The following is a 15388-nucleotide window of genomic DNA, read 5'->3' as shown; positions in this document are numbered from 1 at the left end:
GGTTCTTAGAAAATCTCACTAGACTGGTCCAGACCTTTAGACTGAGTCTGGCCTTGAGTGTATTCAACTTCTCCTTTGAGGTTCAGTCTCACACATTGCCTCTTCTTGCCTCCTGGCTTTTGGGTAAATATCAGACTGGAAAGGACCATCGCTTGAGAGAGGGACCTGCTTTAGGAAAAACACCGTCACCTCCTGGGCAAAGATTAGGTGGCTTTTCAGGCTTATGTTTAAAACCTTCATTGCTTTGGGCTCACTTAGTCTCTCTCTCTGAACATAGGTTTTTCTTTAATTGGAGAGTTCTGTTTGTTTCTTTTTCTTTCTTTCTTTCTTTTTTTGGTAATTATTCATAATCTTTTAGGATGTTTTGTCTGTGAACAAAAAGCATTTGTCCTAGGCTCATTTTGAAAAGTCTCAGTTGTTTGCTATTTCTCAAGATTTTCTCAGGATATCCCAGCTCTCTGAAGATGTTAATTCTGTTTTGATTCTCTGTATAATCAGATTTGCTAGTGAAGCACTCTTGAGTCCCCTTGAAACTGTGTGCAGGGTTGCGCCTTTCTCTGAGGATGGAGAGGCAATCCTTCTTAGGCAGATGCGTTTCCCCTCCATTCCCCGTCCCCATCCTGAAACCAGAGGAATTGTCAATTCCTTTCTTCCATCCTTTTGTCTCAAGGGACCCAACCAATGACTAAACACTTTACTTTCTCTCCCTATCATAATTTTTACCAGGAAGTGATTTTTGTATCTGCTGTTTGCATGATAGAAGATAAACAACAAAGATAAGATTGTGACAGTTTAATTTTCTAGTACATTTGTCAACTTTTCTGCCTGACTTTGGGTCTGCCTTTTTCTGGACTGGTACCAGGAAATTATTAGATGTGCAAAGGCTAGAATTACCAATGGTATGAATTGAAAATAAAACCAACTCAAAGACACATCAGCAGAGTGGCAGGGATGTGTGGCCATGGGGTCCTAGGTGGCTCATAGAGAGCAGGGGTTGGGTAAACCTATGTGAGAAATTCTCTATGGGGTTTCCCAACATCCCCTTTCTGGTTTTTGAAAATATTTTCATTCAGGGCCTCAGCAGCCTATGAAACAAGGAGATCGCTTGGCCTGTTTGAATCAAAATAAACTTGTTATGGCCAAGTAACTCCTTCAAATCTAGATCAGGCAGACGCCTCTCAGCAGTCATCCAGTGGCCTGAGGGAAATGAGCCAGGACTTTCTCTCTGGGAGGAGCTGACAAGGATCCAAGACAGAGAAACATTCATTGCCACCAGCAGCCTGGTTGGCAGCTGTGGCCCATGGGCTGAAGATTGAATTGCCTCTAAGGCAAGTCCTGACTCGTTTCTCATTTTAAAAAATGGCTGGACATTCTAGCAGTGTAGAATGAGTTCAGTGTGGCTGCATCTCTGTGAGTAAAATACCAATGTGATTTAGCCTTCAGCTGGCCCTGCTCCAATCCATTCTCTTCACTAGAGCCAAGGGATATTTTAAAAACAGAAATTGGACTGTGTCACCACCGTGATTAAAACTCAGGCTCCTTCACGTGGCCTCCAGGGCCCAGCAGCACCTGGCCCAAGCTCATCTTTCCAGTTTCTCTATAAATAGGCAAAGGTCCCTCCTCTAATGAATTCTTCTCATTCTTCTCTATCTGATATGTTATTCCCCTCCCCCTTACCTGTTTCATTTCTATTTCAGGTCTTGGATGAACAATCACTTCCATAGAGAATCCTTCGCTGAACCTCTCAGACTAGGTCAAATCCCTGTGAAATGACCTCACGTTATTGGCAGAACATAAGTTCTGCTCAGTGTCTTGGCAGGATGTGAGGTCCATGATGGCGTTTTGTTCATCACTCTGCCTCAAAGTGTCGTAGAGAGCTAATTTGTGTTCTTTGAATATGCAGACTAAATGATCCTCTCCCTTCCTAACTCTGCAAAGACAAAAAGTTTAGCCCTTGTCGTTTCCCTTCTGTTTCCTCACCTCCATTCTGTAAGCTGAATTTCTGTTCATTTTTCAAAATCAAGCTTAATGATCTCCTTTGAGATGCTTCTCACGGTCATTCTCTGTACTGGTCAGAGTGGGCTCAATGGCTTAAACTAACAAAAGCATATTTCTAGGTCGTGCAACATGTCCACCATGCTGGTCTGGTGACCTGCTCCTCACTCAGGGACCCAGGCTGAAAGAGTCTCCATTTCTGTGCTTCCATAATTTCCAAGACGGGAAGAAGGAAATGTGTTAAGCCTGATGCTGGCCCTTAATCTTTCCACCTAGAGGTGGTACGCTTCTGCTCAGATTTACGCTCTGTCATATAGCCATGCTTAGCTTTGGAGAGGATGGGAAGGTACAACTGTATTATGTGCCCAGGAGGACGGAAAGTGGTAATATTGGATGAACATTATTAATGCTTTTTTTTTTTCTTTGGTGTCCCAACCTCTCACTTACAATGATCTATTCTTCCACTCTCACTTAGTCATATGAAAGACCTTGTAGTCAATAACAACTAAATCACCTTCAAAATCTTAATGTCAAGCACATTACTCTATGACTCCATCTCCTAGCTTTCCAGCTCACACACTCCAGTACTCTCACTGGAATAGCTCCTTGCCTCCATCAGGATTCCTGTTGCAGTTAGGGTTCCCTAGGAAACGAACTCTGAGATGGAGACTGGCATGCAGGAAGTATATTAGGGAGTGCTACAGGGACGAGCACCTGTGAGGGATGGGAAGGATACAGGATTGGGCAGAGGGAGGAGTTAGCTCATCTCATTGAGTTCTCTGAACCTGGGATAGTCCTTTACACTTAACTTGAGTTGGGGTGAAGGAGAACCAGCCTTCACTGAAGGCTGTCCTCAGGATGGGAGTGTGACTAAGGGTGAGGCAGCTCGATTCAGTCAAGGACAGTTTTCCTTAAAGGCTAAGAGCTGAAGATCATTAGCGGGTAGTACTTCAGGCAGCTGGGGGAATAAGTTCTTCGTTTTGGAGAGAGATCTGGGTAGTTCAGATCCACCATAACATTCAGTCCATTTCAGCTGTCCACCTCCCTCTTCCTGACCTTACTTCTGTCCTTAATAGCTGAGGTTCCTTGGTATCTCATTATCATCAGCTCTTTCTCTACAACTAGTTCCCTTGTTTCTCTGCTTCCCACCCTATTCATCTAAAAACTCATCTCTGGATACACCTAACTTTCCAAGTACCCTTTCCTACCCCAAATATCTGGATGAGACCGGAGAAAAACACATGGCCACGCTGACTGCTCTCACTTAACACTTATGGCCGCAAATCACGTGTGCCTCTGCAGCCACCTACTATACTCCCCAGTAAATTCTCTTTCCTTCTTTCCAAAATGATTTCATACCTTTTCCCCTTTCCTTAAACATCCAATACCTCCTTCCTCTCCTAATTCTCAGGTGGTAATCCCTTTTCTCATTTCACTGAGAAAATAAAAAAACAAGCAAAGGAGAACTACTTCATCTTTCCACCACCAAATATGCCAGCGTATCTCCACCTCTTCCCTTCTCTCTGGGTTTCATTCTTTTTGTAAAGATGACTTGCTCTGTCTGTGGACTGGAACTCAACTTCTTTTGCCTCCTCAAGGACCTGGCTCCTGGAAAGATCTGCTCTCTCTTCTGTATCATCATTTCTTCACTAGTGTTGAATCATTCCCAACGGTGTATAAACACGCTGTGATCTTTTCCATCATAAGAGAGCCTTTAAACAAGACTCTGTTTCAACATCGAGTCTCCCTAGAGCCACTACTTCATTTTTTCTTCTCTTGATGGCAAAATATCCCCCAAAGTTTGCTTTGTTTTTCTGTCTCCTTCATCTTTCATTCTTTCTTTGACTCCAGTCAGGGTTTGCCAGCCAGTTTCCCCAAACTACTCTTATCAGGTCAAATCCAATGGGTAATATCTGTCTCTATCTTATTCAACTTTTTCAGCATCAGGTGACAAAACTATTACTCCTTTCTTGAAACACTTTTCCTCTTGACTTTCATGATACCCACTCTTCTGTACAGCAAAATGCTTTAACGATGTAAGGAACAACCTTGTTTAAGAATTCTAATGCCTTGACTGTCAGAAAGATCTGAAATACATCTAATGTTTGTGTGCAGTTACTATCCTATCTCAGACTCCTGGGAGAGTCCCCTCCATGCCCAAGCTTATTATATAGTTTTTATATTCCTGTTGTCCATTTGTTTTGGAAACACATGATATTGTGCAGGTAGAATATTGTATTGATTGCCTGGATCATTTCACTAAATTTTGGTGTTTGTTTCTTGTATTTACAGAAGTCTTGCTAACTATGAGTCGTCTTTCAGCTCCTCAATTACCCCATATTAGCTTTCATGTATAGGCTAACATATCTCTGTACTGAAAAGAATCTGATGTTATTTCAGGATGTTTATTAGGAAAGAAATGCATCTATGTTTATTTTTAAAGTAAGTAAATGAGTTTTCTAGTGATTCAATATGGCTGTTTTTATCTTAGTTTCTGTACATGAAGATTACTAGGATTTCAATGATTATCTTTTCTTATTTAGGCAATTAATTTTTTTAAATTTCCAATTTATCCATTTTTAGTTGACTTTGTATTTTTTTGAGCAGTTTCAAGTTCACAATAGAATTGAACAGAAAGTTCAAAGAGTTCGCACAGGCCCCTGGTCCCACTCATGCAGTCTTCCCAGCTGTCAACCCCCTGCCACTACATTTGACTCGTTTCATTTTCAAAGTGCTGTCATGAAGTAATCATAGTAAATAAGAGTTTGACTTTTGAGTTCATATCCTGGGTGTGGCGTGTTTTAACAGGATGACTTAATGTCAGACATTTTACTTCTTTAAGCCTCAATTTTCTAGTCTTTAAAAACAGGGCAGTGCTATACTTCACTCATGGAATTATATTTGGGTTAAATTAGATGGTGCATTTAAAGATATAAGGCAGTAAACTCAGAACTGACCCTTAAGACAAACTGATGAGGGTTCTGGGACTCAGAGTGGTTGACTGCAGGTCACCTGCTAGTAACTAGCAGGACTGGAGCTAGAACTCGTATTGTCTATTTTGGATTCTCATGATGTGTTTTTATCCTTCCCTCTCCTTGTCAGTCACACTTTAGCAGTCTGAGTAAAATGAACATAAAGCCATTTTTGAAAACATAAACCCCAGAAAAGGCTAAGGCCTGTACTTAAGGTTGTAGGTATTTTAATTCTTATAATGAACTTTTTATGAGAAGGCAGGTGATGCTCTGATCTCCATTTCAAAGAGAAAAGGATCTTTTTGTTGAATCATCCCATTATTCTATCACATGGAATGCATCTCCAGGTCAAGGGATGAAAGACATTAATTTTCATTAGACAATAGCTGCTATCTGTATTCACAGTACAACATGGGAGAAAGTGGCTACACCATCATTTTGTAACAGATGGATTAAAGCATGTCTTAGTAAGAAAAACAAGCAGAGAGGGGCTGGACTCCCTTGATCTCTCTGATAAAAGCAACATCATTTACGGTGGACACCTAATAAATATTCATTGGTATCAATGCCTGGACACAGAAGTCGTTGATTTTGGACATTTAAATCAAGCATCCTTCTTGGTGAGAGATAAATAATAATAGATTCAGTCTTCATACTTGGGTTCTTCACTGTTGTGTCCCACCATGCATCTTTCTAGAAATATTTTCAGCTTAAGATGGGATCTTCTGCACCAGCTGAATTTGCGCTTAAGCTTTTCTGTTTAATGCATCTTGCTTTTTCTCTTGGCTTCAATGGGCAGTCGCTTTTTCTAATTTCATTGTAAGATGATTACATTCTGGTTCAATCATTCGACTAACCGTGATATTGCTTCTTTTTTTTTTCCACTTCAGATATTGATGAGTGTGCGGCCAAGATGCATTACTGCCATGCCAACACTGTGTGTGTCAACCTGCCCGGGTTATATCGCTGTGACTGTGTCCCGGGATACATTCGTGTGGATGACTTCTCTTGTACAGGTGAGCGTTAAGAAGCAATGTTGCTTTTCTGATTCAATTCCTTTTTGCACTGTATCTGTGTTCTTACATTTACCTCCAAGTACACTGAGTACTGTTGTTAACTAACTAGTTCTTCTCTTGCATTATCTTACCACCAACTTTTTAGAAAGAAAGTGATAAAAGAAATTTTGTCTGCATAATTTATTTCCACTCCCAGTATTTCTGCCTCTGCGTGTGTGCAAGCATGCATGGGTGTGTGATTTGAAATTGAAGTCCCAGTTGCCTCTGGTAACACTGAAGAACTTAGAGACATCAGTTCCAAAAAGTATCAAACTATTTTCCTTCCATCATGGTGAAATATTTTTGTATATGAGAAAGTGTACTTTGTTCTCATTGGTAAAGACAAGAGGTTAAATTTAAAGTGGGAGCTAGAGTACTGGATGCGCAGGGATTGGGTATATGGGAGCCAGTCAAGACTTTTCACTGACATATACTTATTGTCAGTTTCCTCCCTCTTCTCCCTTTATCACTGGGCTGTCAGCACTAAACTGGAACTCCAGGCATTGTGGTTGGTGCCTGTGTGTGATCAATGCTGGCTTGGTGGGCATTTGGTTTGGGTTTTCATTATCATTCAAATCTTGAAGACTGAGGGTGGCAGAAGCTTCTGAGTCTGTCTTCTCTTGGATGAAATGTCTTCAAATGCCTAATCTGTAACCTATAAGAAAAGGGCTCCTTGACTACAAGATTTCAGTCATGTTGTATATTTTTCTGACTCTTGCATCTTTCTCTTTGTTCTAATGACTTTGGCATATAAAAAATGATTCCTTCACTCACAATGGAATGCCACTCTTTTCTTAATAAATTTTATTTTGAATGGCCTTTTCAGAACTGCAAAAATCATAAAAGCTAGAGAAGTATGTTTGCATGTCCAAATACCTTTGCCATTGATTGTTGCATATTTTTAAGTTACTGTTCTTTGGTTAAAGGACTAGTGATTTCAGATTGATGCAAGTTTCTGACTCCCACAGTAGGTCAAATCTCATTTATCTGTCTTTTACATATTATTACAAAATTCCTAGTGAGAAAAAAGAGGTTTCATAAATATTATGCCATGATCCAAACATTTTAAGGGGGCAAAACTCTTTTGGACCTGTAAACAAACACAATCTAAAAATCTGTGATATTATAGATGACTATTGGTCTGTTCTTAGTGGTCTATCCCGGTCTTGACTAATGTTCACCCTGACACGAGGCAAAGGCAGTGAATTGTCTCCCAGCACAGCTGCACCATATCATGTAACTCAGACCTAATTAAGACACTGCTGGGTGGAAAGGCCTCGTTGAAATTATATCAGAATATATAACGCCTCCACTCTTGTTTTGTTTTGTTTTGTTTCACGGAAGGAGGAAGGCAATAGCTGGTGCCTGTTGAAAGCCTGTTAAGGACAGGTGCTCTGCCTGGTAGTTTGCATATAGGAACAAGACGGAAAATGTATTATTTTAAGAACTAGCTCCATAGTTACTTTTAGAAAGAGAGTTGTGGTGTTTGGAGTAAAAGGCAAGGGTATGGGTATCAGTGGGTACCCCATCCAAAAAAGAAATAGAGTAGTCCTGAGGGAACAATTTTATACACACATATTTTGTTTTGTTTGTGTGTATATTTTGTATAAGAGAGAATAGAAAAGTTTGAACAAAGGAGAGAAAAAGAGAGGGAGGAGAGAGGAACCATTCAGAGAGCAGAAGGCTGGGTGCTTTGGAGGACAGGGGTCAGTGGAAACGGCTCAGTGAAAGGATGGCTGAAAGGACTTGTAAGGATGGGAATATTTAATGCGAGGGTTTTCGTTGTGGTGGTTTTGCTGTATAGTGTGCCATGCAAGCCTTCCTCATGACCCTCCAACCTTCAGCAAAGTCTGCCACTTTGCAGACTGGGTGAGACCCCCGTCCTTCCCACCCCAGTGAATGCAGCTTAATGAAGGACAGCAGGAATGGTACATGTGTGTATAGGATGTCGTGACCTCAGCGGCAGAATTAACCATTCCTATCTTTTCCCTGCCCTGAAAAGTACATTTATACAGACATAAATGCATCACAGTCACCATGGCCTCCTCTCAGGAGTGTCAGAAATCTTGATGAGGGCTTTGGACTTTCCCCACAGGTCATAGAACTGGGGATAAGATATTTATCTTTAAAAAAAATCTTCCATTGATCCCAGATTTCTTCTTATCTCCTGCCCATTTTTCTGCTTCTGTTCACAGCAGACTTCTTAATTGAATTGTCAGTGGTTATTGTCTTCATTACAGGTACTTACCTTACATCCCCTCTTCAGCCCATCCCACTAAGTCTTCCAGACTCAGCATTTGGCAGAGAGTTCATTTATCAAGGTCAACCATGAGCTCCGTTTTGCTCAGTCTAATCTTGTTATCTTTTGTGACCTCTCAGCAGCATTTAGCAAAGCTGACTACATCTTCCTTTTTAAAGAACATTATTTTCTTGACTTCTGAGACACACGTTTCCTGATTTTCCTTCTATGTCATTGGTCACTCCTTCTCAGTGTCCCTAGCTATTATTCTTTCTTCTTCTGCTGATATCTTAAAGGGTAGAGTACTGTAGAGCTCTGCCCTGGACCTTTTTCTCTTGTTCATCTGCACAATCTTTTCAGATGCCTTCATTCAGTATTATGACTTTACAGCATCTCTGTCAATAACTCCTAAATTTCTGTCCAGCTCCAGTCTTTCTCCTGAGCTTTTGCATCATATTCAACTGGACATGTACACATAGGTGTCTAATAGGCATTTCATATTAACATGTGTGAGACAGAACTCTCGATTTCCTTCCACCTCTGCAAACCCTCCTTCTCTTCCAGTTTTCCGCATCTCAGCAGATTAAAGCACCATCTATCTAATTTTTCAAGCCAAGAAGTCATGGGTGATACTTGAGTGCTTTCCTTTTCTTATCCCTCTACTTTCAGTCTGTACATCAGACTTGTTGAATCTATCCTCCACACCCTGTCCTAAGTCTGTCCACTTCATCCACTTCCATCCATATCCTCTACTACCAAACTACTAGACTGCCACAGTGGTTACCATTCTGGACTTCCTGCCCCAGGCTTGCTCTACTGTAACTCTCTTCACAGAGCAATGTGGGCAAACTTTTAAAAACAGACCTTTCTAAAGATCTCTTGTAGTTTTCCGTTACTCAGAAAATCAAATTCATTCTCCTTATTTTGATGTAAAACCCTATGTGACTTTTGTCCTTTCTGCCTCTCTGACTTTGTCTTGTACCATTTCCATCCTTGTCCATTATGAGGTGGTCGCCCAAGCTTTTGACTTTGTTTTTGCATTCAACAGGCTTGTTCTGCCTTAGGACCTTTGCATGAGCTGTTGCTCCTTCTTAGAAGTCCTTTCCTTTTGCTATCTGCATACCTGGCTTTCTTGGCATTCATGTCTCAGCCTAAAAGTGATCAGCCCAGAGAGGCTTTCCCTGATTCATATAATTAGCCGCCCATTTATCTGTCATAGTGCCTGATTTGAATCCTCTGATATCACTTGTCACCATTTGGAGTTTCTATTATTTATATGTGATTTTTAAAAATTTATCTCTTCTTATTAGAATGTAAGCTTTGAGAGCAGGGATCCTTTCCCTTTTGTTCACTGCTCTACCTTAGCCACTTAGAACACAGCCTGGCACAGAGAAGTGCTCAATAAATGTTGAATGAGGGAATGAATAAAGCTACTTGACCTTGAGCTAATTGTTTACTTCTCTAAATCTCACTTATAAAACATTGCTCATATATGTTGTGCCTATAGGTTATCGTGGAAATCAAATAATATATGTGAAAATACTTATCATGGCCCTTGTACCAGTCAGGTTAGGATGTTCTGCAGTGACAACCTCAAATACGAGCGACTTAATCAGGTTTTATTTGCTGCTCATGTATTTCACTGGTCAACAGGACTGGTGCTCTGCTTATCATAATGACTTTGGGATACAAGCTGATGAAATAGTCACTATTGTGAACATTGCTAGTCACCAAGACAGGGAAGAGAGATCCTGGAGGGTCTTGTATCAGCCACTAAATATTCTAACCAAATCCCTTTGACCTTCAACTCATTGATTGACTATAACTAGTCACCAGTCCTCAACCAACTACAAGGAAAAGAGGAAAGGCCTTCCTACCTTGTGCCTAGAGGGTTTGATAACCAGATGCATTTGGTGAGTGGTGCTAAAAAATACCATAGTGAATGACACTTAATAGATTCTTAACAAATTTTGTTTCCATTGACACCAGCAGCTGTTGATTAAAGTAACTATTTTTTAGTTGTAATTCACAATGCGGTGGGGAAAGCAGTCTTAAAATATTATGGTCTTAGGCACATTGTACTAAGTGCTGTGATGGAAGTTCAAGCAAAATGCAATAAGAAAAGGGTGTTTGATTGTCAGGATGGAGCATTTGGAATGTTTTTGCAAGCCAAGAGGAGCTATCGGAGTTCACTGAGGCATGTTAGCATGCATATAAAGTAGAAATTTGGGAATATGGATGGGATATGAATGGGACTATGGAATACCGATGGGAATGAGGTCGTTTTTCTTCTATACCAGATTCAAGGGCCTCCATTAGACACATTAATAGTAAGCTGGAACTCTGACATTTACCTTGGTGTCCTGAAAATAAGCCTGTTAGGCCAAATGTGCTCTTTACTCTCCAAGATAGAGCAGGTCCACACCTCTAATCTCTGTCATTTCTCTATTGGCAAATAAGACTTCTTCCCCCAAGTGGTTATTAGCCTAGGTAATAAATGATGAGTATAATAGATGTCTGCCACTGTAAGATGTCTTTTCAGATGCTCTGTTTCCAGAAGAAATTTGCTAGGAAAAATTGACAGGCCTGAAGACATCCTTTTGTTTTCCCTGAGTTCCTGACATGGCATTTCTCATTATTGACATTCTTATTTCCAAAGATCACTCTAGTCCCTGTCCCAAATCAATTAGTATCTGCTGCTACTGTTCAGTTGATTTTCCAAGTACATTGGGTCATTCCTCTCTCTCTTTCTTTTTTTTTTTTAGTTTGTGATTTACTCTGGTGTTAACATTTTAGAAGTTAGTAGTCATATTGAAAATGTCCATTCAACCAAAAATTAGCCTAGCATTAGAGAGGTTATATGAGCTTTGGTGATACATTGATTTATTGAATGATTAATTCACTCATTCATTTATGTATCCAACATACAGGTAGTCTCTCTCATGAATGTTAAGAAATATGACCAAAGAGATTTGCGACAAATGACCTCTTTGCCCAGGAAGTTCATGGTTGGTGAGGCAAAGTCTTCAAATGAGAAAACTCAAATGTGCATTCACCATCAAAAATGTTCCACGTTTACCAAATCAATCCCTCTTCAAAGTCTTAGTAGAATTTAGATAAGTATTGGGTGTTTTACATCCTATAGTGTTGGTCCTTGAGAAGTTCTGGAGAAGGAGCCCCCAAAATTGCCTTTCCCAGTTCTCTGCTCTAACAACAATTCTTTGAGAAAGTCTGCATCAGACACAGCAGATGCCAAGCGTGATGCTGGAGAGGAAAGACAATATATCAAACAGAAAAGAAATGTTACGTCTTTCCTACTTTTTTCCTGGTTAAAAAGTGAAAAAGTCATATCTCACGGGCTAATAAAAGTTCTGAGGATTCAACATTGAAAATAATTATCTAGAATTTTCAAATGTGCTATAGCTTAATCATTGCTGGGGGTGGAGGGAGCTGGGGGTTCCCTGACATAACTGTGTAATTTGTATGAGGTGCCACACTTCTTTCTAGGAAAGTTTCTGTTGCTGAAATCGAAAACATTGGACCTTTGACGCTGGGGGAGTTTTTGGCCTTGGAATTTGTGTGTGATTCTAAATCACTTTCTGTTCCATGAGAGATTCCTGAGTTGCCCTTGCTCTTTTATGAATTTTAAAGCTGGAGGAGTGTCTAAAATTGAGGTTGGGAGGGCTTTTCTCTTTCCTGGACCCTTTGATTTTTGAAATGGTCAACCTGCTTGATTTATTGGCTCCTGACTTTCATTTATCCCCAGTTAAACTTCCTGTGTTTAGGTTGTTTGATAAGACGTTATCATTGGATACTCAGGCAGCTTTAAAAGAGGATACTTGTGATTTACGATAAAAGCATGCAGCAATAAGACAGATACTTGACAGTAATGGGTAAGCATTCATTTTTATGCCAAAAACTTTCCGTAAAGGTAAGAAATACAGGGAACAAGTGAGATAACAAATATCCTATGTGATTTCCATTACCTTGCTAAGAGATTTTTTTATGTTTTTTGATATTGGCATGGAAGAGGGCTTGAAGGAAGTATATGTTTGAAATCAGGTAAGCTTAAAATTAGATACAATAGTCTATTTAATGGTTTAAATTAAGTACCACATAATGAAAGGGTGAGACAACAGTTTAAAAGATGTAAAAAATTTTAGACTATTTCTCTGGGAAATGTTTTCCTACTAAGGTTGGTGAAGTAGAGAACATTTCAGATCTATCTGATATTTCCTCATTGAGCAGAGCCGTATGAAATGGAGGTAAAGCAGAGAATCCTCCACCTTGATTGAGCATGGTAGTAAATAATGCACTGATTATCCTTATGTTTTAAGCACAGACTCTGTGCTTGTGTTGGACACATTTGCTCCCGTTTACTTTTGACTCTCTGGATCGTAAAAGGTGCACGTTACTAATTACTTGCCTCTCGGTCAAGAGGTGATACAGATATAAGAATAAAATTCCGGTCGTGGACTTGTAGGCTACTTTTACTTTAGTGGGAAATACTCCTTCAAATGCTTTAAAATGTAAAACGTTTGATTAAAGATAACAGACTATATTTATGGATCTATTGAATAAGAAAAGTCAAAATAAGATGTGTAACTTTGGATATTTCAAAACCCAATGAAAAACTCTGGTGTTCTTTGTGAGACATTTGCCTTTTGTTTTGATTTGTCTGGTGTATTCTTTTTTTTTTCTTCCCTTTATTTAAGCAGACTTTGTCACCCTCCTTCCCCTCCAGAGGAGGGATGTGAAAGTACCGAAGCAGGATTCCAAAATTCTAACCCTTTAGGGCAGAGGTTCTCAGCCCTCATCTCAGATTAGAATCACTTAGGACATGAATTTTAAAAAGTCGATGGCTGGGATTTACCCCTTGAGGTTTTGATTTTTGTTTGGTCTGGGGTTGTGACCTGGCTTCAGTGTTTTTGTTTAAATGTTCAAGTGATGCAGTCAAGGTTGAGGGCACCTGCCTTTGTAGAGCAGAGATGGTTAGAGTTTGGACATAATATTGGGGTGGGGATCAGAAAGGAGAATTGCCCTCTATATTGTAGACTAAAAAAGGATTCCTTTGAATGGGTGGTGGGTGACATGGTGGCAGAAGGTAATTAAAGCAGAGACTCGATCGGTTTCTGGAGGGAAGGGCTCTGCCTCCAAGGCTGCCTTCTGGGATGTGTAAGACTGGAGAGAGAAAGGCTGTGGGATGCTCTGTAGGTGGGCTCTCATGGGGAGGTCCCAAATCTTCAACTGTGTCCTGACAGTTATGATGCCAGGATAAATGGGACATCTATCTTAAAGATAAACGGGACATCTCCATGATGACCTGTGTGTTCCATGGGTCAAGGACCAGACTGATCTCTCTCTGTGAGTGTCTTGGTCACTTGGAGTCTTCTAGAGCCGTGACACAGCCAGATGGAAGCAGAGAACCCTCAAAATGACTGAAGCAACATTTCCACTACCCCACTAGTCCAGAAGAATAGGAGCTCAGAACCATTCATTAAGCTGAAATGAAAAAATTATAGAAAGCTACATTACTTGCAATACAAATTTGTGACTGGGCTTCTCTGTCCATCACATGTGAAAGAAAGAAAAAAGTCAACAAAAGAAGAAAACAGGAAAAAATCAATAGGCCCCTTTAAAGGGGGTTCATGGGGTGAAATTCATGGAATGCTTGGTTTTCTAGACCAATTTTCTTTTTCCACATGTAGTCCTGGAAAAGCCAAAGACCAGTTACTTACTGCATTTAGCAACAGTAGTGTTAAAATAGTGCTAAGGTTTCTTAAAGCCAGGAAATATGTCTTAGGAGGGATATTTAAGGGCATTTCCCTTGAGATTTTAGGATGAAGGATTTGTCTGGTGTTTGGCTTCCTTGTTGGGTTTAACTGAGAGGTTGTGTTCTTTTTTTTCCGTTTTTTGTTTTTGTTTTTGTTTTTTCTCTTTTTTAAATATCAGCACATATTATAAAGGATCTGAACCACATTGCCTGCTGTAACCAACTAGAATAAATGATGGATCTTGCCCCCAGGGTGTTTGTGCACAAACCTATTAAGTACTGTGTTGCCCTTGAGACAAATTCATCATAAAAAGGCTTGTTAGTATTTCTGTACACTCCATTGTTAGAGCTGTGCATGCAGAATCACAATTAAGCTTTCACATAAAGGGGTTTCATTAAGGATGCTTTAGCTCTTACAACACTGTTGAGGCCAGCCTTGCAGCCCTGCTTATATCCACATTTGAGTCGACACAATGAATAACCCAGCGTTGCTGTCATGTATTCTTTATTTCCATCTTAAAGACTTGATAAATGCATATGTTTAGCTGTTTCCATACTTTTCTAAGGTATAGTGAATATCTTTGGATAATGTTTCCTTTATGTAAGATTATTGAAAATATACGTTACTTATTCTTGGACCAAAATGAAAGCTTTAAATTCTCATGGTTAAAATCTAGTGTATAAATTCTATTGGCTTCAAGCATTGGCAGTGCTTTTTTTTTACTTTGTTAATTGGAAAACCATTTAACTTCTTTTCTTCCTCAGTATCCTCTGTACATCTTCATATACAGGATAAAGTGAGACAGTGTACGTAAATAGGTTCAGATGATTTTAGCTTAAATAATAATTTAAGAAAAGCCCAACTCCATTGGCTTAAATGATACATTTATTCTCTCATAGCAAAAAGTCTAGGACAGTGTTTCCAGAATTAGTTAATTCAGCTGCTCTATGGCATTTTCAGTGACATAGATAATTTCCAACTTTTTACTTTATAAATAGTTTGGTAGTTTGAAACTTGATCTAGCTTCCTTCAAGGTCTCAGGCTGGCCGAAGCAACCCCATACATCAGATCTTGACTTAATAATGTCCCAAAAGCATAAGGGAAAATAGGATTTCCTTCCTAGGGTCCTTTGTTAAGAACAAGGATAACTTTATCAGAAGTCCATCTCCAGCAGATCTGTTTTCATGTCTCATTGGCCAAAATTGTTAATAAATTATACCTTAGAAAAGCAAATAGGATTACCTTGAATCAAGACTTATCCCTGAGGTGGGGCAGGTTCTGGTTTCCTTTGTAATACTTGGCTAACTTATATCTAAACAAAATTTGGGTTCTATTGTCAAGGAAGGAGATGAT

The 15388-nt window shown here is 39.7% G+C and overlaps 1 protein-coding gene across 3 annotated transcripts in view; it reads left to right on the top strand.

Moving 5' to 3' along the window:
* The window catches only part of NELL1 (neural EGFL like 1), an 886038-nt gene that overhangs the window by 404015 nt on the left and 466635 nt on the right, over positions 1 to 15388 (top strand). For all 3 annotated transcript variants that reach the window (XM_057749117.1, XM_057749116.1, XM_057749114.1), the window contains one exon: positions 5858 to 5983. In XM_057749117.1, the coding sequence (XP_057605100.1) occupies positions 5858 to 5983 (126 nt within the window). The remainder of the gene's footprint in view (positions 1 to 5857; positions 5984 to 15388) is intronic.

This window comes from Hippopotamus amphibius, chromosome 9 (genome assembly GCF_030028045.1).
Source record: "Hippopotamus amphibius kiboko isolate mHipAmp2 chromosome 9, mHipAmp2.hap2, whole genome shotgun sequence".
Lineage (NCBI taxonomy): Eukaryota > Metazoa > Chordata > Mammalia > Artiodactyla > Hippopotamidae > Hippopotamus > Hippopotamus amphibius.
Note: the sequence above shows the minus strand (reverse complement) of the source record. Positions and strands in the feature narration are given on the sequence as shown.